This window comes from Hippoglossus stenolepis, chromosome 21 (genome assembly GCF_022539355.2).
Source record: "Hippoglossus stenolepis isolate QCI-W04-F060 chromosome 21, HSTE1.2, whole genome shotgun sequence".
NCBI classification, from domain to species: Eukaryota; Metazoa; Chordata; class Actinopteri; order Pleuronectiformes; family Pleuronectidae; genus Hippoglossus; species Hippoglossus stenolepis.
In genome coordinates, this window is record NC_061503.1 from 2,986,024 (window position 1) to 3,009,014 (window position 22,991).

The 22,991-nt window shown below is 40.0% G+C and overlaps 1 protein-coding gene across 1 annotated transcript in view; it reads left to right on the plus strand.

The window, feature by feature from the left end:
* ca10a (carbonic anhydrase Xa) overlaps positions 1–22,991 on the plus strand; it is a 242,363-nt gene that overhangs the window by 201,714 nt on the left and 17,658 nt on the right. The window contains exons 4-5 of the mRNA XM_035144864.2: positions 3,281–3,466; positions 20,681–20,776. Of these exons, the coding sequence (XP_035000755.1) occupies positions 3,281–3,466; positions 20,681–20,776 (282 nt within the window). The remainder of the gene's footprint in view (positions 1–3,280; positions 3,467–20,680; positions 20,777–22,991) is intronic.

Sequence of the window (22,991 nt, forward strand, 5' to 3'; positions counted from 1 at the left end):
TCCAACCACACTTCACTACCCGCGCCTCCCAGCCAGCCTCTAGCCATTTACCCTGACATGAGCAATCAGCCTGAACAACAGATATTGTCTGAGAAAAAAAGCTGTCATCCTGTGCACAGAGTGTGCACTGTTTGCTATGAAACAGTCACATGAAACAATAAGGTGAAGATATGAAGCTGGAGAGGATCATATTCCAGCCTTTTCTCTTTTGCTGTGCCACACTCACTTTTGTCTACTTTTTTAAGGCCTTTCTTAGATGTTTAGCTTCTAAATCTCTTATATATAAGATATACGATTATATATAAATACAGCAAATTTTGATTTTATATTTTTCATATAACAGTTATTTCAAAGTGACAAATATGATGACAAATGATGGTTAATCTAAATAATCCACAGATCATGTCTCGAATGTTGTTGGTTGAGACCATTACCGTATCATGTCATTTTCTGACCTAATAGGGACATTATGATGACAATGTTCCTTATATTTATTTTTCATTCACAAACACACACACACACAGTCATGTCTCCTTGACTTCAGAGGAAGTTACATCGACTTACATTCATTTCCTTGACATACCTTAACCACAGTTACTACTTGCGTAACCCTAACCCTAAGCTAAATCTAACCTTAAAACATGTCTTCACCTATAAATGTAATGATTTATGTTATGGAGACAGGCTTTTTGTCCCCATGAGGAAAAACAATCCCCATAATGTGACTGCCTAAACAGATTTAAGTACCCACAACATGAGTAATACCTGGACCACAAACAGACACACACACACACACACACGCTCTCAAAGGGGGAATACATCAATCAGCTACAACATTAAAACAGGCGTCAATGTTGTGGCTGATTGGTGTGTATCTGGGGCCTCAGGACATTCACTGGAATTAATTCATCAAAATGAAGGCTTATCAGACAACAACAAACAACACAACGGGTCCTAATATGAAATGAAGAGTAGGAATACAGTGTCCCTGTATTTTAACGTTGCAGCCCAACAGAAGTTGAGTTAGTTTTAACACACCCTAATAACTCTGTCAGAACACCCTGGTTACCACAAGGCTCATTTATGCTCCCTTATGCATAAAAAGAGATCTGTCCATTCCAAACAATGTTACTGCCTTCATACCCACCATAGTTGAAATTTCTTCCTTGTGTCCTATGATTGTCTCAATACTGCCCCTAATGATTTCCGGTGGTAGTGCTCCATCTCGTCTTTATCCGTAAGCTTTAGAAGACGTGCAAATAAAATGAACGCAGAGTACGAACAGAAGGCTCCACCCGTTTCCGTATAACTAAAGTGGGGCTTAAATTAGCCGTCATGCGCCCTTTTAATCTCAACCACTTGTGAAGTAAAACCAGACTAATGAGCTAAAAGAGGCTATAACACTGCATAAAGCTGAGAGAAAGTGAAAAGTTAATCATATGTGTAATTCTTACTACAGAAGACAGCATTACTCACAGTCCCATAGTTTATATCAAAGTATTTTAATGCCTGTGGTTTGGAATGTTCAGGAATCCACATAGTGTTGACTATATGTGAAATAGAAAAACCCCAAAGTCTTCCCATCGCTCGCTCCTCTCTACCTTTCCATCCACGGACTCCACAACACCTCTCTCTTCCCGCTCCCTGTTCTTATCTCCTCTTTGCATTGCCTCCCCTTCCTCTCTCTCTTTCTCCTTTCAAATCATTGATTTTTTTCAGAACTTCTATAAAATATTTACAATGTGTGGGCAGACTTCTTTCTCTGGGAATTTAGAGGAGGGGGCGTGATCATTTTGAAAGCGTGTGGTAAAAAGAGAGAGGGAGCGGGAGAGGAGGGGAAAGCAAGGGGAGCGGAAAGAGGAGAGGAGAGAAAGAGGCCGATAAGAGCGTTGGAAGTCCACCATAACTCGCCGCCTGAATATCAATGGCTCACTTTGAAACAACTCCTGATTATAAATAAATAAACAGCCCTGATAAAGATCGTTATTCAAGGCTATTGTAATACCATGTTTACCCCTAAAACCTTGCAGCCCATCATGAGCGTATTCTGGTGATTTCAACCTTTGAACACAGCTCTTTCTTGTTTTCCATCTTTCCCTGTCCTCTGTTTTCACCTGCGGCTCCGCACTCTTCTTTTGTCCGTCGAAATGTGGTTTCACTTTACAACATTGCCTCTCCCTCCTGCTCGGCTCGCTTCCTAATTAAATAAAGCCCTCAGGACTGTTAGCGTGTAAGCTCTGTCGATGATCTAGGCCTCAATAAAAACTTGAACTCCTAATCTGTCAAAAATGCAGGACGACGGCATCTCCTTATTTCTGTAAGGCAGAATAAGACCTCAAGAGAACCTGATTTTCCTCACTTTTTTTAAGGCTTTTACTAAACAAATGCCTGCCTGCTCTGTCAAGTCAGCCTTCAGTAGTGATTGTTTCACAACTACAGGTCTAAGAAGACTTCACAGCATACTAGAAACATTCATTATTGTACAGAAATAAACTCTCCCTCAAATATGGAATACAAATATTAAGTACACTTTTTGAAAGGACTGTAAAGCCACCCAAAATCACATTTAATCAACATAATATATTAATCAGACTGAGCAAATCAAAGCATTGTGTGTAATGTTTGTGGTTATCTTCAAGCCACACCCCAAGAACTTCCCCTGTGGTACAAGGAAATAAAACTTCCTGTGCTGGAAGGTTCAGTGTTTTCACTGAGCACGATCTGGGCCATCAAGTGAGTTTGTGGCAAAACTATTTAATGAATTTCAGCAGACAGTGTCCGTCCATGTGCTTCAGCTAATCATCATGGTTGGCTGGTTGCTTAGTTTGTCAGCAAGATTACTCAAAAACTATGGAATTATTTTTCTTCCACTCTCCTTAACAATTCAAGACGGGACATTCTTTGATTTTTTTTCACCAATTTCTAGGGAATATGGATGTTTCCGGCATGTTTAGTGGACTGATATCCATAAGTAATTTAGTGTGGCTTGATATAATTGAGTGGGACAGTTGGACCTAAGCGGAGGTATGTGCTCTACTGAGTGCTATTCTAGTTTGGTTTAAAATTGGAACTTATTATTAATAAAATGCAACGTTGCTCAATTCACCACACTCTGCCACAGGTTTCTTTGCTACAGCCTCACTGAGTCTGGTAAGGCCTTTGGTGGCTAATGTTAGCAAAATCGATCCTACCATGTAACATACTTTACCGAGACAGTTTTCTGATTTCATGAGACGACAAGTACAACTGTGTTAAGCCTCCTTCGTGTGTTCTTTCTCAGGTGGGAGGGACGATGTACAACACGGGCCGCCATGTCTCTCTGCGCCTGGACAAGGAGCATCTGGTCAACATCTCTGGGGGTCCGATGACGTACAGCCATCGCCTGGAGGAGATCCGGCTACACTTTGGCAGCGAGGATGGTCAGGGCTCTGAACACCTGCTGAATGGACAAGCCTTCTGTGGAGAGGTGAGAGTGTACGCTTGTGTGCTTGGCTGTGTATGGGCCTTAAATGAAATGGAATTTTTACGGAAATTATAGTACAACTGGCTGAGATAACGGCAGTACACAGAAGGTTGAGGCCTGCGCGTACAGGTCAGTAAAGAGGCCAGACATGCTGGTATTCACTTTATTTACTTCACGGCAGCAGCTTTGCCATAATGAGTTTCTCAGACCACATTTTTCAAACATGTCAAGGTGAAAATGGAAGTACTTTTGATAGTGTTGTTGAATGCAAATGGACATCTCCATGGTTATAGACATAAACTCTGGGGTAGTAAAAAAAAGTACTTATATTTACAGCATTTCAGCATAGCAGTGATATAAATTGTATCATTCATATTGAGTACCATTGAAAACTAACGGTATCCCCATTTGAATGGTATAAATTAGGGGTCGAGTAATGTGTTTTTTCAAGGCCAATATTGATACTAACTATTGGTAGCCAAGGAGACCAATACTCAATAGTTGGGCATGATATACAATTGCAGTGAAAATGAAAATCTTGTTGTCAAAATTTATTAAAGGGGAGGGGTGCTAAGTTGAGGTGAAAGCGCTAATACCCATGGTTTGCCGTAGACTTCAGTGGTGATAGCTTGAGACCAAATGCTGGTGAATGCAGGGAGATGTGGCTGCACCAGAGCCGAAGTAGGCGATTTAAAAAGGGATAGTTCACCCAGAAATGAAAATTCTACTCATTATCTACTCACCCCTATGACGGTGGAGGGGTGGGTGAAGTGTTTGAGTCCACAAAACCCTTTAGGAGTCTCAGGGGTAAACAGTGTTGCAGCAGAATCCAATACAATTGTATTGTGTTTGAATATCCTACTTCTTCTTCCCCATTCGGTACTGTATCTCCTATTACCCTTGATGTTTGATAGTATCTCCTTCTTCTTCGTTCGGTCTAGTTGCGAGTGTGTCTTGGAGTGTAAATCAGAGTTATCTAGGCCATATTCAAATCTTTTGTCCAATCCTGTTTCCCTCCTGAGCATACTCCCAATTCCGGTGGTAAATACTATTTGCAAGCTCAGTTCTTCTACTCCATGCTTTGCAATAATATAAGCATTACTAATCTTCACCATTTTAATATTCTGTGTCCTTTATGTTCTCTGTTTTGTTCTCCACCAACACTTCAAAAAAAACGTCATGCTCTTTAGCTGCTTAATGCTCCACGATGTCCAGTAGCCAGTTGCTTACTCCGTCTTTCTGTTGTTTGGTTCAATGAGGGAGATACCTCATGCTATTTTACTGCAACTGTGGTTGATGAAAGTGGTGAAACAGGACCAGTGCAGTAAAATTGTACTGCAAAGGTTCATCATGACAAACAACTTTACATTTCACAATTTCATCTGATCCATTGTTCATGTAAAATGAATCCAGCTTTAAGGTATCAACCAGTAATTATTCACACAATGACTCTTTCTAACTGGCTGTTATGCTTGGACACTAAACTGACATTGCATCAGCCCATTAGCTGAGATTGTGGATTCTTGCTCTTGTTATTGTTCTCCAGTTGACAGAATGTGCAGTTTCAAGAGATGACATTTATTAGGTTTTTAAGTTATATTCTAGTTACCTTCACAACTCCGTACCCCACAATGTACATCTATTGCTAAGACACAGTTTGCAATGGACGTTAGCTGTGGAGTTTCTTTTATGTAGTCCAGTGAAGCACGTCTGCCCCTATCATGCAGAGCAAGCTTTCAAAGGACTGTGCATGACTGTGGTACACTTATTATATGCTAAACTTTACCCGGCTGAGTTTGAGTTCGTTTATTATCCCCCCGTAGAAAAGCATGTCTGTCCTTCCAAGTTTTTAATGAACTATATAAATCCGGTAATATGGTATTTTTGGTTTCCAGAGATAAATATTATATGATTTTACCAAGTGATCTGCTTTTTCAAGTTCTGTGGTTGCTGGGGGGGACATGTCAACTCATGGTCTTTTTTCCTCTTGAACCTTTTGTCGGCTGTAGTTTTTGATAAGGTCGTTTTCACAGTAGCATCTAATCTCACAGCATCATCACACACATTTTAAAGGGCCCTGGGAGTAACGCTTTCTTCTGTTGTCGTTTATTGAGGTTTGAAAAACAGCTTTCTGTTGCAGTACTGCATCTAATATTAGTAACACATTACTACTACCATGTGCCAGTAGAATCAAGGGAAAATATATTTCTTAAGACTGGGATGATTGTGACTAATAACTATTTGAAATATTTAATAGCATGACGCCTTTGTAATCATGTAATTATAGAGGAAAAGGATTTGAAAAATGCTAGCATTAAATGTCATCAGGGTTTTTATAGAATCCTCCACTATCATGTTCTCATGTGTCGGTTTGTCAGTTACCACAGAGAACTGAAACAATGCACTGCAGTAACATAAGTCAGTAACGGGAGCTGCAGGTCCTTGCACAAAACTGAGTGATAAACTTTTAAAATGCAAATTGTTTCTCCAGACGTGAACTTAAATTATAGCAGGACCAGTGGGTACACCAACAAATAAATACATTCATAAATCAGTGTGCTCATTACTGGGGTGGCAGGGAAATCATTAATTGAAATCATCGCTCCTCACAGAAATATATCCTGTCGGAATGAAGCTTTTGTCCATGTGCAAGCAAGATTTAGTCAAATGAACTGAATGCTTGAATGTTTGTTGAAAAATAAAATAGTTTTTTTTTAAAGGCAATAGCTTCAATTGGTCCTTGATGGGTGAATACCTTAAATTTACATTTCAAGTACCGTTTGATTTTGAAAAGCTACTTCACATCTAAATGAGTCAGTATTTGCTCCAGTCTGCAAATAATCCTGTGACACTCCAAATGAGTTTCCACATGATGGCAGCAATTTGCAATTTGCTTTTCAGCCGGCAACGAGTTGTCTCTGAGATGGCAGTTAAGCATTTAACTCTTGTTCCCGCACACATCTTGTGCGCATAAACACACACACACACACACACACACACACTGTTGCGCTGTGCTATTTTAATAGTTTGACGAGTGAAACAATTAGCTTCCCTGGCTTTGACTGTTCAACAAAATCATAAGTCACTCACGCCACTGAATTCCACTGCTGCCGTCTTATGAATAACCAGTTTGTGTGGCAACAAAATAATTGCAGTCTTGACAAGCAAATTTATTATAATTAATGACAATCATTTATCCTCCCCTCAGAGTCTGAGAGCTGATATTCAAATCATTATAAAAGCAGTGTTTACTGCATCCTCCAGGGTGGAAAGAGTTGAAACCCATATGCGCACACGCACTCTCAATCACACACATCACTGTATATCAAGGCTCCTACTGGGGATACATGCTTTACTTCACCCCTGCCGTCAGGTCCTGATTTGCCCTTTGTGGGTTAACACTGTGTTGGAGGAGCTGTTCAGAGCCAAGTGGAGAAACTCAGAGGAGATTTGCCGCCGATATGTGAAATGTGATGCCACATTGTTGCAACATTGCATTCAGCTTCCCTAAGGCAGGCAACAGAGGGGGAAATGTGTTGGTAGCAATTAATTTCCTTTGGGGGAATAGACATGCCTTTAATATACTGACCATGTGTACGTTTGTGCAGAATTGAAACTCCCCCAGGTTGCTTCAATCCCAAATTGGCCAGACATGACTTCAGTGTCCTCAGTAGCAGCTATACCCTTGTGGGCAACAAAGCACTTGGTAGAATTTATTTTGCCCTGAGATTTGTCCACATGCTAACATAATTGGTGGATTGCTTTGCATCTGGACACAAAGCACCGAATTAAAATCAGTCCACAAAAACCTGTGGAAAAGGGTTCTCCAAAGAGGTCAATGATAATTCAAGGAACAAAGTGGTCTCACACTTCCATCAGCTGCTGCTTTAGATACCTAGAGATTCTCATTGCAGCTACTTATGCACAATGCGGCTGTTCACAGAGAGAGACAGACCAGAGGTTAACGGCCGTGTGGTGCAGCAGCATCGGACTGACATGTTGATAGATAAGCTGTAGTTAAAACACCAGGAGACCTGTGAGGATCCGAGCTCAAAGGCCAGAGGAGTCACATTGAAAATAAGAGCTTTATTTAGTGAGAAAATGTGGAAAATCGATTCATGAACAAGCAATAAAATTCTGGGCAGAACTACACTCAGGCCAGTGAACAAAAGCAAGTTAACAAAACCAAGTAACACAGAACAATGGGGACATAGATTCTGAGTGATCGGCCCGACACAAAAAGATAACATATTTGGACAGTTAGTCTATAACTTGTAACATTTTTATTGATCAAAGAAAAATATATCTATCCAAATACACAAAATTAAGTTTAATGAAATACACAAAATCCATCCACTCATTATCAATACTGCTTATCCATTGAATGGAGCCAATCCAAGCCAATCAGGTGGAAGGCGGGGTACACCCTGGACATATGAACTGTTTCTCAATTTAGGGGCCGCATTCTTCGTATAGGCTACATTCGTAGACTGACTGCATCACAGCGGCGTGACTAGACTGTCCCGATTCGAAGGCTCCTCCAAATGCGGCAGACAAATGTGTCCCTTACACCCCCGAGCAACAGAGGCTCCACAAGATGGATCCTTCACGGCCCAGCATATCCCATGATTCATTGCGCGTAGTGACGAACTGCTTTTCAAAGAGGTAATGGCTGCAAAAAGCGAGGGGAAAACGTCAGGTGAATTTATTTCTAAGTGTAAGTACTCAACTGAACAGCTAACATTTCACGTATACCGATTTTCAAAATTTTTCATCAAGCGAAGAATGTTTTCCTCTGTAGCTTTGTTGCTGGGCGACGGCTTTAACGGCAGGACAAGCTGGTGACGCAATAGGAAGACTAGACCGTCTCATTTCTGTTCGGCCGCGTAGACTGCGTCCGGCCGCTGAATTGAGACACAGCTATAGCACAAGAAATCTGAGACAAACCACCATTTACACCTATGGGCCATTTAGATTCATCAATTAAGCTACAAGTCTTCGGACGGTGGAAGGAAGTAGGAGTACCCGGAGAAAACCCACAGACACAAGGAGAACATGCAAACTCCACACAGACCTCAACCTGGGTTTGAACCCAGAATCTTGCTTTGAGGCGACAGTGTTAACCACAAAGCATCTAACAAGATAATCAACTAAATAACCCCAATCCCCTCTTGATGTGGTAGGGACTTTGTACAGCCCTATTGGCACTTCCTGTATCCATCCTTTTGATAGATAACCCCGGCAGTAGAAGCAAAGAAACACTGGCTCCCGTAAAACAGAAAAGAGAATTAGAACAAATGTAAGATAAATGAATGTTGAATATGGAAAAATAAACAAAATGTGTGCAATACAAATAGAGTTCACTTACTCGAACAAAATAATAAACTATGAGTGTGTTGTGTGCAAAGAATTATGTTATCCTTACTGTGTTTGCGTGTATGTGCATATGGGTGTAAAAACAGGGGGAAACCTGAAGAATTAAGTGTCAGTGAGAGTTATGGGATTTACCAGCTTATACTGCTGCTCACAACACTTCTTCATTGTTCAGTCTGTTTGACAAATACATGCATTAAAATATGGATATAGGTGAACAGGCAGGATGCAGGAGGAAAGAATGGAGATTTAGCGGGCTGACACTCAAGCTGTCTCCCTTCCACTTTTCCAGACTTTTGGGGGGAGAACAGCCAGAGTCTTTTAACTTTTTTTCTCATACTGGATTTCCACTTCATGTCAGATTTCCCTTGTGATGTGTAATGTAAAAAAAGATTTTAATCAAAAGATTCTGTGCTAGGAATATGCGTCTCGGAAGTTTCACAAATGTATTTTATCGGTACATTGGAGATTTTAGGAGGAAGAACAAACTAAATATTTACTTAAAAATGCACAGAAGCAATGAAATAATTCCAAAAATGTATATAAATTATTTAAAGGGCCCATATTGTGTAAAATACATTTTCTGGGCTTTTACTATCCATAATTACTTGAACGGGGTCAGTAGGGACCCTCAAAGTATGACAACTTTGAGGTACTTCCTCCCCCGTATGACTCATATGGGATCACACTTGTCACTCAGCCCCACCCAGCCAGGTGCCAGTCCAGCCTCCGAACCCACCACCCCTCCACACCGAACGCGACATCAAGCAGACTTGTTGCTAAGCTAGCAGCTTGTTAGCTAACACAGGCTAACCACAACAAACAACACTGAAGAGACACTGCAGCGTGGAGGGATGCAAGGAAGAGAATGTGTCCGTGCACATTCCTCCTAAGAACGTTACTGTTCGAGACCATTTCTTCTTCTTTCTTCTTCTTTCTTCTGATGTGCCGTGTCGCTGTGCTCAGTACGGAGTAACCTAGATGTTACTCGTTACTCGGGACTGAAACTCCATTGTGAAACTCCATACTGTAACTCGGGACGTTACTCCTACATTGGCCGACTGTCCTGCTAAAGGACGGTGTAACTTACTGTTCAGAAACATCCTGTTGTAAAGCGACTGTAAATATGTGGCTGGTCTTCTATAACAGTATCCAAACATAATGTGACTTTCAGCTGTGTTTACAACCAGAGATCGTCAAATGCGCCAGAATGAGGCCGGTGATAGGCCTGGTCGCGTGTCACTCAAAGTGCAGTCAGCCAATCAGAGGAGGGGCTCAAGAGGCAGGCGAAAGCAGCCTGTTCTGTCTGCAGCTCCAGAGAGAGGCAGAAGAGAGGACGTGGAAATACACATTGCAGCAGTTTTTTCAACTTTAAACCACTGATGTATCATCTTAGGGGGACCAGTACCTCAAATTAAATCCCAGAAAGGTGTAAAATATGGGCCCTTTAATGATACCACTCACTTCAGACTGGTTAGTTTTAACTCCATATTCTGTCCCTATTTATGGGAAAATGACAAGTTTCAATATTTGTCATGATTAACTTTGCAGGTTTTCCAGCAGTTTGCAATGTGATGTTACTATAAGATGAGATATAACCTACTGTTGTTGCTGGCTGGCTGGCTGGTTTGGCTGGCTGGTGGTTGGTGGTTGGTTGGTTGGTTGGTTGGTCGGGCCGCTTGTTGGTTGGTGGCTTGTTGGTTGGTCGCTTGTTGGGTTGGGTTGGTTGGTTGGTTGGTTGGTTGGTTGGTTGGTTGGTTGGCTGGTTGGTTGGTTGTTGGTTGTGGAACTTCTAGTTCCAACATCTGGCACCAAATCTAGGGCACATACTTGGTTGACAACATGTGGTCCAAACTGTTGTCAAGACTTTACGTGAGGATTTTGAGTAGTGTTTTGTTTTTTCAGCAGAATAACTGACACCACTGCTCCAACAGACTGATAGTTGTATCAATGGTAGAGCTTCCAAACTGTGGGGAAAACAAGGCCAGGGCAGGTTTTTGTTTTGTTTTTTTAACATCCCATTCCCCTTTGCCATGTTCTCCTTGCTCAAACAACTGTTTCTAAGTGAAATGGCAACTAGAAAACATCCTCCTCAATTCTCCGCCACCTCCCCAGACAGCTCACCCCGGTCTTTCATCGAGCCAGAGCTGTGACTTCAAGGCCCAATAGGATGTTTCATAATCAAAAATGCAGAAAATTCTCTCACTCTCTCCCCCTCTCTCTGACTACCTCTCGCCCCCATCTGCAGATGAGTGGTGGCTGTGCATGTCCTTGAAACGTGAACAAAGAGAGAAATATTCAAACTTTTTAAAGCAAAGCATCCCTCTGCAATGGCAGCCTGTGGGAGGATGCAGGGAGGGGGGTTGTGTGTGTGTGTGGGTGTGTGTGTGTGTGCGTCTGTGTGGGTGCATTACCCTCCAGAGCTGTTGTCTTTAAATCACCACTTAATATCTCCACTAATTGAGACTTTTTCTCTGCTTGCTTGTCATTTTTTGTCACTCATGCTCGGTGTGTGTGTGCGTGTGTGTGTGTGTGTGTGTGTGTGTGTGTGTGTGTGTGTGTGTGTGTGTGCGTGTGTGTCTGTGTGTGTCTGTGTGGTTAGGGTGCGTGCGTGTGCGTGTGTTTACAAATGAACCTCTGTTGTATGCAGGTCTCTGTGTGAGGGATAGAAATTGATGTACTGTGTTTTCAATGGGTGGCTCCTGCTCTACAAAACATTCCAGTACTTGAAAGTTAAATTATGCAGCCTGTGTGTGTGTGGCCAGCTCAGCGCTGCTCCCCTGGAGCTGCTGTGTGGTCTAATCTGAAAATGAAACACCTTGGTCTTTTAATAAGTGCTAAAATATTCAAAATATTATTCCAACACCAGGTTGACTCGCCTTTTAGACACCCAGAGAACACTCTACCATGCCATTATTCTCTGATTAAAAAAGAGAACAGTGTTTGATCAGAAATGCCATTTATAAGTCATTCTCATTTACACTGATACAGAAAATGTTGATACCAATGTGTTTATGTCAATATCACATTTGCTTTAATCTGACAACATTCCACAAAACATATAATGCATCATGTGAAATCCAGACTGACTGAAAACTTAACATGAAAATTAACAAATAATGAATTTACATGGATCAAAAAAATAAAGGAACCCCAGTTTCCTGGCTCCAAGTCCTGTGTTTGACCCCTTCATCCCCCAACATGCTCTGTATGCAGACTTAACTCCTCTTTTTACTACCTCACCTGACTTCCTACAAGCTGTCTGGCAAAAAGGCTTTCTGGCATTAAAGCTTTCCTGTAGAAAGCCTTGAAGGCAGACGTCTCCCATGTGTGCAATGCAAGATGCCCGGGTTAAAGGACCATTCTGCTGAATGATTTAGCAGTTAGAGAACGGTTGGCAGGATAGTAAAGTGTACCAGAAGTGTTTAGATTGATTTCCTTCCTTCCAGGCAGCCACTGCGTTGTGTTCACTTCAGCAGACTGTGGCTCCACAGAGTGGAAACATAGGTGATCCATCACGGAGAAGAATTCATCTGCTTTATTCCTTTGTCAAAGTTATGTTGAAGTAAGGTCATAGAGGGGCTACAAAGAAAACACTTGGTATATTTACGAACCGAGCAATCGGGAACTTACTCACATAAACGTAAATGCAACATCAACTTAAACCCAAACAAGCCATCACACTTCTATGTGTATATTATTGTTTACCTTCTAATAGTGACAATCTGGCAATCAAATGTGGCTTATCATTGAATCATTGAAATTTGTTCCCTTGTACTTGACTTGTAAGAATACTCACCTTACAAGTCAATTACATTTTTATGTTCAATACTGCATTTTTTTGGTAATGAACAACATGATCCCCAGTTCAGGTCAGGCAATGGAACCTTAAAATGTGTGTCATGTCTGCAGGTTTCAGGTCATCTATCTGTTGTCAGTATAACCGGTCTTTAGAAAAGCTTTTAAGATGAAACAGCAATGAGAGATTTAAAGATGGCTCCTGTTTGCAACGCAACATGATCATAAAATAAACTGACAGTTTTGAGTTTAAGCTTCAACCCAGGAAATTGCAAATTTAGTGGAATGGATAAAACCCAGTTGTTACCAGGCTATGCTTAGGCACAGTGGTGCTTTGAGCTAAATGCTATTTTACAGGAAAGGTGAAGACATTTGACATACTGGTCTTTGTGGACCTTGGACTTGGACTTTCACTGAGGTCTTTAGGATTCATTCTTTGGGGATCATACAATTTTACTTCCAACCTCTGACAAACCTTGTATCTTAGAACCCCCACTGTTAGCTTTTTAGGAAATGGTTGGCAGTGATGAATGTCTTTTGCTAATTGGTTAAACCATTCAAAACCTTTTGGAACAAAGCATCCATTATATCAGTTCTGAACTGGTCAATATCAATATCTAATATTTAATGGTATTTTTAAATATGTAATATTCTGCTGCTAAGGGTCACACAAACCCCCAAAAGTTAGCCTTGGACTTCACCACCATTATGATCATTGCACTCAGCTCTCCCGTCATTGAGGAGGTTTTTATCAGAAGCCAAATTTTCTCCAAAGGTCTCGAAACAAATGGAAGTGATTAGAACTGTTTCATAATAAAATGTGTCCAGCATTATATCTTATAACTTAAGATCCATACATTCAACAACCAAAATCCTTGATCCGGTTAAAATAGATTGTTAGAAACAACAAAGATCTAAAAAGTGTAGCATAAAATGTGACTTTAAATTGGATTTTAAAAAATCAGTGTTGACCGTTTCTGCCGAACAACCATAAGACGCATTGACAGGCGACCAAATAGAACAGACAATTACTTTGAATAAAAATACAGATTTATTTAGGTTTAAAAATCACTGGTATGTAAGGGCATACTTTAACAAAATATAACATTGGCTAAAACATGTTTTAACACCTTCATCTAGATCAAATTAACCAGCCCGTGAGACAATTTATACATTTTTTAAAAAACACAGAAAATAACATGGAACATGTTCTTCAAGATGCTCCCTTCTGGCTGCATACCTGTCAGGTCATGGTCAAGATGAATGAAACTCACAGGTAGCTGTTATGTGTCAGTGCAGAGAAGAATCATGGCGGGTGTGAGTAAAGAAAAGTCGGTTGTCGTGTTTTCAAAGAGAAATGGACAAACTATAAAGATAAACCAGTGAGTCCCAATGACCAATCTCGGGCGTCATAACAGCTTGTAACATGCAGCGAAACTGCAGGATAATTGGTATAAAGATAGTTTTGGGTGCTCATCAAGCTGCTTTCACAAAACCAAGTCCTGACAGAGACAGTGTTACAGAGGCCAGGCTTTGACTCAAGATATTGAAAAACATTGAAGGAAACCACAGGAATTGTCCAACAATGACCAAAGCAAACCCCACGTGACTTAATGTGTGGGATCTCTGCTGAGTTTGATACAAGGGAGAACTGCTGTCTTTGCCAGACAAGCATGGCACTACCAAAGGTGAGGATTTGTTTAAATAAGTTGCTCTGGCAATGTAACGAGCCTCATCATCATCACTACCATATCAAGTCAGAACAAGTAGAGGCAGTTCCAGCCCTCGTATTTGGACGGATAAGTAAAGTATATACTATAAGGATAATATATTTGTGTAGTTTCCTTTTTATTCAATCACAAATAATAGTTAAAACAAAATAAACAAACGGGAAATAGACACAAATACATTTACAAAATATAGAATATAATATATGTGTGATAACTGATAATGGCCAGTGAAGGATTCATTAAAATGGAAATGGCCTTGATAGCAAAAAGGGTTCACCCACTCCTAATCTATATTAGAGAACTACATTTTATACAGTACTTTCTATTCTTTCATTTTCCCTTTACGCATGTTTTGCACTACAGAAAATGATTGAAAAGCAATCACTGAGTGGCTGTTAACTCCATCACCTTCCTTACCCGTTATCACCTGTTGTTTACCTCCTCTGAAGAAACTATTTGGCGAGGGACCAAAAAACTGTACGTGGTGCGTTCAAATAATATTTGTGCACGCAGAGACAGAATGACAATAACAATGACGGCTGTTAAAAAAAGTTAGCCTTAACAAAGCGAAGGAGACAGCGCTCTTTGCTGCAGACAGGATCCAGCTGTATTTGTTACAACTCTTGTCAAGTGTTTCAGAAGGATTCGCCATAGGCAGCTGTTCCAAACATTTCAAAGCCCCATCAATCACAGACACACAGCTCATATGTCCCCTTTCAAACACAGTCGCACACATGAAAAATCACATCCAGCTACTATCGCTGGTCACAGAGCTTTCCATTAGGAGAGCGCGTTCCTATTCTCTTGGATTTATCATTAATCTCTATTAAATGGCACATTAATCCCTATTAAATGGCACATTTCGCCTACATCTTCATTGTGTGGTGCTTGTGGTAGATCTTCAATTAAAAACACATCACTACATTTACAAAATAAATACGGTATAAACAAAGCTAACTTAATTTGAGATTATGATCGATTAGCACAGTGGTGTGTTAACCCAGATGATGGATACAAAGATGATGATTTCTATAGCTTCAGCTGTCGTCTATCATCCAGTAAAACATCTGAATAAAAACCAGGTCCTCCGTGTGCATAACCAGAGTGGGATTGGTGCGGTAGCAGACCTCGTCCGTTTGTTTGTTTTATGGATCTACACTGCAGTTAATCTGAAGGAGGAAGGACAGATGGCTGGGAATTGAGATTGAGAGAGTCATTTCGAATTCCAGCGCTTTTAAACCCCCCTCTCACCGTTAATGTTGAACACCTCTCTTCCGCTATCGACTTGCTGCCTTCATATTTCCCTGCCCTACGGGCCAGGCCGGCCATTATGCCATAAAGAGACTGTCATGACCACCCTCCTCTCCAACACACACACACAAATACACACTCATGCACACACACACACACACTCCTGAGAGCACTGACCAGCCAAGCCGTCGTGACCCTTTACACTCAGATCAGCGTTGTCTCAAACCGCTTCCACTCAGTGGAGCTTCTCACCTGGAAACGTGTCACTGGCCTTTTGGTGTGATGTTGCCCTTTTGAGGCTTTTCCACCATAAAAAGCATTAAATTCCAATGGAAGGGACCAATGACCAATGTGCAAAACATTCAGGCAGAAAATGTGTCATTTCTGGTGGTGACCATCACTTTTGGCTGTTTGAAAGACATCGGGAGAATGACAGATACATTAACCCATTGGGGCAATCCATGTTTTTATAGAATTTTAAGGAAATTGAGTAGCTATTGAGAAACAGCAAAACGATAAGAGGAAAAATGAAGACTACTGAGAAGGGAGTGGGGGTTATATCCTTGCCAAAGCCAGCTACTGATCAGGCCAATGATAAGCCAGCACTGTAAGTGCCATCTATCCAAGCTGGGCTTTTCAATAAGCCTAGAGACTCACACTCCTGCCTCTACCCACAATCCTCCATGGGTGAAGCTCAAATTGATAACAAATGGATAGGTTACTCTGGTGGTCATTGAATATTCTAGGTTAGCTAATGTGATACGAGGCTAACCACTACATGCCCCGCTAAAGAACAAGATAAGACTTTATTAATCCTGAAGTAAAATTGTTGCCACCTTGCTCCAAGATTACAGTACAGAACAATATAACGTGTAATAGAATACAGTAAAAAAGAAAGTACAATAAAGAATTAAGTCTAAAATATAAGTGAAGATAAAAGTAAAATTGTATTGTCAGTTAAATACAATCAAGTGTATAACGAGTGTATCAATAGACATGACAATAAGATATGCCGGCTTGATCAAAGCATGTGATGCTTTATAAACTATGTCAAAGTGAAAACTTGCCTGGTCATATATGCAATGTTGTGCAGAAAAAAGTGAAGGCAAATATTGGAAAGGTAAACAATTTTAATTTAGTATATATTAAGATCAAGATGCATGTGCAGCTTGATCACAGGTTTTATTATTTTGGGCTGTGCAATAAGACTCATTTTGATTGGTTGTATTTTGGGAATTTATGTTACATGATAATTTCACTAGTAAAAGAAAGTGAGTGTAGAACAGAGTCTTTGATTCAACGGACCGAGACACCAGCAGAGAGGCGGCACTATCGGCCAAGTTCTCTGTTTGCCAGAGCCTTTTAGAAATGTCTGCTTCATCCATTGGAGTGAGGCCATCGGTTGGGCAGCCCCACTTTCAAAGATTTGTTACTCGATTCACATCTTTTCTTATGTGTTCATTTATGCTTCATTAATTTACTTACTTATAAGCATTTAGTTAATAAAATATCCTCATGTTTTGCCAAATCATGTCATGGATGTTCTGGGACTGATCAGGGAGGGAGTTCACACCTGACAGAAAAAACTAGATTCAATATCATGAATTCAAAACACAATTCTTTTTTAATAATTATGCCAGTAATTACAGATTCCATAATTTCTCCTTTTTTTTATTGCTGTATTATTTATACATGTTTTCTGCTTTCTTAAATAACATACAAATGACTCTGATCAACTCCAGTTAAATATGTAGTTTATGATTACAACAATTTTATATTTTTCTTTGTCATTTTTATTTTAGTTTTATATCTAGGCCACTTTTACATTCAACCTCTGTAATTCTGGATACAAATTTGAAGTTGCATTGCTTACATAATTCTAGTTCTTTTATTTATCATATTTATTTACACAATTTCTAATATTTACATTATACAGCTAATCTCCTCCTCCGAAGTGCGCATCACCAAACCTGTTCTTACTGGTCCAAAACATTTCCAATGCAATTAACAAATTAATGTATTCACAATCAAATTCCCCTGTAAAAATATCGATTGAGGGTTAAAGTGAAATTTTGCTGCCAAAGCCTCGTGTGATTGTGACAAAATGCGTCGGATTCTTAAAAAAAAACATATTTTATCTTGTTTAAAATGACAGTTTGTTAGGTTTACTATCCAGTACAGGTGTAGAGACTAGTATAAGTAAATATGGATATCGGTTCATTTACACATGCTAGTGGAACAAATGCTGATGCTAACGAGATGAGGTTGTTGCTTATTGGCTCTATCACTTTTCATTTGGATTTGAATGCTAACAAAGATTGTGGTTAAATGCTGTTTGCTAATATTGCTAACAAAGTGGGAACAGGATGTTATAGGGCTGCACCTCTCAGCTGTGTAGAGGTGTTACTGTATCCAGTAGTTAGTGTGAGTCTGTTTGAGGAGACGGACACTGTGATAAATGATGTAGTGCTGCTGGCCAACAAGCAGTAGCTCTTCTCCTCTGCCCTTTCTTCAACTGTTTCTCTATCTAATTACAATCTCTATTTTCACCCTCTTTCTCTTTGAATCTTCCCTCTTTTTCGTCTCTATTTGGCCGACGTTCTCACTTTATTGTGGCCCACACTGGCCTTTTATTGCCCAGCAGCAGCAAACTTTGTGCAGTTTGTCATTGAGGGAGTGTGGATGAGTTCTTTTGGCTGCCTCTGCCACTCTCACCTAAAAATCTAATCAGATCAGCGCGGCGCCCTAATCACTTCCTCTCTCGCCTTGATTGCATTTATAGACGTTCTGTCGCTCTGCGCTCCCCCAATCGAGCATTTCATAATTACTCTCCTCTTGCATTTGTTTATTTATATCCGCCAGTACAGTATGTGCTGAGTGTTTTGCCAATGAGCGAGGATGAGAAGTTTATGAAGGTGACGAGAGAAAGACTGAGGGGCCTTTGGGAAAGATCTGAAAATCATTACCCTACTTTTGTGCTCCAAAAATGTGAGCTTTACTGCCTTTATATTCATAGTGGCTCTTTGTGTAAATTACCATAAAACATATAGTGCTTCAGCCAAAAGGCAATAGATATGAATCTTTAGATCTTTCAGTAATATGGTTAAGTTTTGACAAATTAAGTCAGGACCAGTGGCACGTACATTTTATTTTTTTTACTTTTTAAAAGTCAGGACTCTGGAAGAGCGCTGCAGTTATACTTTTGTAACCGTACTGACAGAGAAATCTGTTTACCGATTTATTTTTGTCTTGTTTATCCAACAGATCTGTTACTCCAACTCTACTTTGAGCTATTCCTGCATTGCAAGTTGTTCTATGTCTGTGTCTATGTTTTAAAGGTAGATGTTTTAGCTTGGCTCTAATATGATGTGTAAATAATCCACAAGTTTGAGACAAACTTTTACATTTCTGCAACATTACCAAAATTTGGGCCGGCACACCTTAGATTGACTGATGCAATGCACTGCTGGATAGTGTCTTAAGCCTTGTTGCAAGGGTTTAACCAGGTTTGTGGTATCACGGTAAGTTTAATAAATACACAAAGATGCCTGTGAGTAAACTGTAACGTCCCATATTTTACACTTTTTTCAGTGTTTTAGTAAAGTTTTAATAGTCTAGTAGTATAAAAAGATTTATATATAAAATAGCATGGCATTTTTACACTGTGTGAATGGGTTAATATCAAAACTGTTCTGTAAAATGCTTTGAGTGGTCATCAAGATTAGAAAAGTGCAATATAAATATAGGACAGTTTCCATTTAGTGTGCAAATTCCAAGGGTTCATACCTTTGGCTGCAAAATGTGTCTTGGGTATCTATAAGTGTTTTACTTTAAGTTAATCCACAAAAGACCTGTGTTTCAGAGTTGATTCAGAGTCAAGTGTCAATATGAGGAAAAGGAAAGTACAGAAGATAATTATAAGGCTCAAAGTAAGTCTGTACATATCTACAGAAACACCCAGCAGTATGGCAGCCTACATTAAAGAGGGGCAAACTAGAAACTGGCACGTCCAAGTGCATCATCTGTATGGTGAAGGAAAACTAATTTATGATGCTCAGCAAATCAAGAATGCTTTAGTCAGATTCCACAAGACTTCATGCACAGAACCACAGTGGGTTTACCACAAGACGTAAACCCCTGGTACCCATCAAAAATTTAAAGTCCAGGCTAGACACCAAGGAAAGTGGCTGGAGTTCTGGAACAGATTTCTATGGACTGATAAAATAAAAGTCAACCTCTACCAAAATTGGAGAGAAAATTGTGAAGAAAAACAATTTACCCCCCTGACCCCAAGATGTCAAACATGGCAGTGGTTCTGTTATGTCTTGTTGGTGTATCGTAGCAACTGGAACTAGCAAACTGAGATCATTTCACTCCTGAAGAAAGCAACAGGATGAATGAAGAGCTATACAGGAGGATTTCTCTGTGGTCATATTTATTAAAAATCTGTCAAAACTCATTGGACAACATTTTGTCATTCAGGAGGAACTTCCTTAAAATCACTTTAAACCCACTTTTACTGCTTGGAAATGGGGCAGTACATCCTGTCCACGTCCAAACATCATTAAAATGCAGGAATATTTAACAGCTGTAGTGGATGAAGCAGCTGTGTCAGGGAAACGTTAACCTCATGCCGGGAGATGGTTTATACAGTCTCACCTCACCCTGTTAGTGCCGGCTGGCCTTGGATAAAACGACGACAGCATCCCTGCCTTTTTATATCCCTTATTACTTCTATCCACATCTACACTGAGTATAAAAATGTTCTGAACACCAGCGCTTCTTATTAAACTGAGCGTGAATCCATGGGACACATTTGATCCGACATCGATTTTCCCCTTTAAAAACATCTGACACGTTGCAGTAGGGTGGAGGGGTTTAACAGAATGAGAGATTATTGACTATAGGCAACCGGGTATAGATTTTATACAAGTGTGTTTAACTCTGATATATTTAGTTTGTCCTCAGTGTGGAGATCATGCTTACTATCATCGCATCTATCAGCCAGAAAAATTGTGATTTCTTTTCATTCAATTTCTCTGCATGTCTTTTCTATATGTTCCAGGTTCAACTGATCCACTACAATCATGAGCTGTACACAAACTATACAGAAGCTGCTAAAAGCCCCAACGGACTTGTCATAGTGTCCATATTCATGAAGGTAAGTCTCAAATATCTTTAATAACTGCCTGTCTGCCAATGTGCTGTTTTCACTCACAATAATTACATTTTATGTTGACATGCCCCAGTGGCTTACAGGACGACATTTCGAAATGGGTTATACTGGAAATCCATAATACTGACTGTCACATTGTTTTTTATCTTTTTTACATTCCTCTGCACGTTCTGAATTTGAGCTACAATGATCTGGTTTAGTCAGTGTTGAAGCATTACAAGTTGGCTACATCATATAAATATGATTGAACATGTGGAGCAAAATAAAAACGGGCTTGACATTATGTTAAGTGCAATTTGACTTGTGAGTTACAAAAAGCACAGGTATTACCAATAACCCACACAGTGACTGGATCGTTGTTTTGACATGTCCACCATGAGAAATGGAAGCCGAATGCAATTCCGACATCATTCATTTTATAACTGTGACATGTCAAAATGTCTTTAAAAAAAAGACTTGTAGCAGTGACACATTTTATACATCAGTACATTTTCAGTATTTTACAATACTAACTTATTCAAAGTCTGACACTCCCCTGACCATGCCATAAATTGTTAATGCAATGTGCAGTGAATACGGAAAAAATTACATCAAATACAAATTTGGTGTGACCACCTTTTACCTTTTTTAGAGAGCAAATTGTATTGGTACAAGTTCACACAGGTTGTCAGGAATCAGGAATCTTAGCAGTTAGGTTGTTGCAGACTTCTTGGAGAACTTACAGATTATGGGCAGATACCGGGGGGTCTGTGGGGGCCACATGCTCTGTTGCAGAACCAACAATCTGTTGTTCTGGTTCTTGGTCTTCTTATCTGAGGATAGTTTTTAATGACTGGCTGTATGACTCTCTAAATAATTACATGAGCCTCTAACAAAGCCTTGATGATATTAAATACATGTATCAGACAGAAGAAACAGACACAACCGAAAATGTGTATTCAATCATAATACAAACCAATCTCGGAGTATTTTTTTACTCAATCAATCAGTCAATCAAATTGTCTGTACAGCCCATAGTCACATATCACAATTGTTCTCATAGGGCTTAAAAAATGTGCAACATCCTCTGCTCCTTAACCAAAAAGGAAAACTCAGCTTTAAAGTGATTGTCTCAAAGAATCATCGCACAGCAGATTAATGACATGATAAAGATATTATGAGAACTCTGAAGGACACTACAAGAAGTTGCTGGAGTTTCTCTGTCGCCCTCTATTAAACAACAGATATAACAAGTACTGCCCAACTTCTGTAGCTTTACAACCTTTTTTCTGTGTGGGATCTGTGCTGAATTTAATACGAAGGGAGAAGTTCCTGTCTTTGCAAGTCATGCATGGTACTACCCAAAGTGAGGCTTTGTTTGAGCAAGTTGAGCAAACCAGCTGTGAGTAGCTTCACCATCACTGCCATCTGACATCAGATGCCTTGCCAAAGAAAGAAAGTTCCAGCTGCCGCATTAGAGAGGTTAGTGAGTTGTGTTAAATGATTTAGTTTGGCTTGCGAAAGATGTTTTAAAAATTTAATTGGGCCTTGATAGGAAAAAGGTTCCCCACATTATTCAGTTCTGTTTGCCAGCACAGTCATTGCAGGTCGGGCTACAAAGGTTTAGATAAATTTAGATCCTATATGCACAAAGCCTGAATCAATCTTAAATGTGTACTCTGTGTCTCAGAACATCAAACTGAATTCCCCTTGGCTGCTTTTCTAAGAAAATAAACTGTATATGACTTAGCCAAGACATGCATCTATGCAAAATGCCAGTAACTAAAGGGAGGTTCAACAATGCAGAAATTGTTCAGGGCGGTTGATGAGGATGAGGTAGAATCGAATGTTACCGTATGAATTTTGGTGTTTGTACTGAACAAATTTGTCAAAATATGTTCATTTTCAACATCATTGTTTTTGGGGTGGATTCATCACACTGGAATATGAAGCCACATATTGGTTAAAGAACTCAGTCGGAGGTGAAATTTAGTTTCTGCATGATGGTTGCAGGGCTCCCACTCCTTCACTCTGCTGCTCAGCCTGCACATTTCCCACAAACAATTAGCAATCCAATTATCCTGCTGAGCAAAACAATGTGCTCCTTGGCTTTATGTCAGAGCTGAGCAGCAGTGCTAGGGTGGTGGCAGCACTCCCATGTCTCTTTGCTGTGTATGAGAGGTTTCCATCTTGAATGAGAGGCTCAGAGATCAGAGCGCTA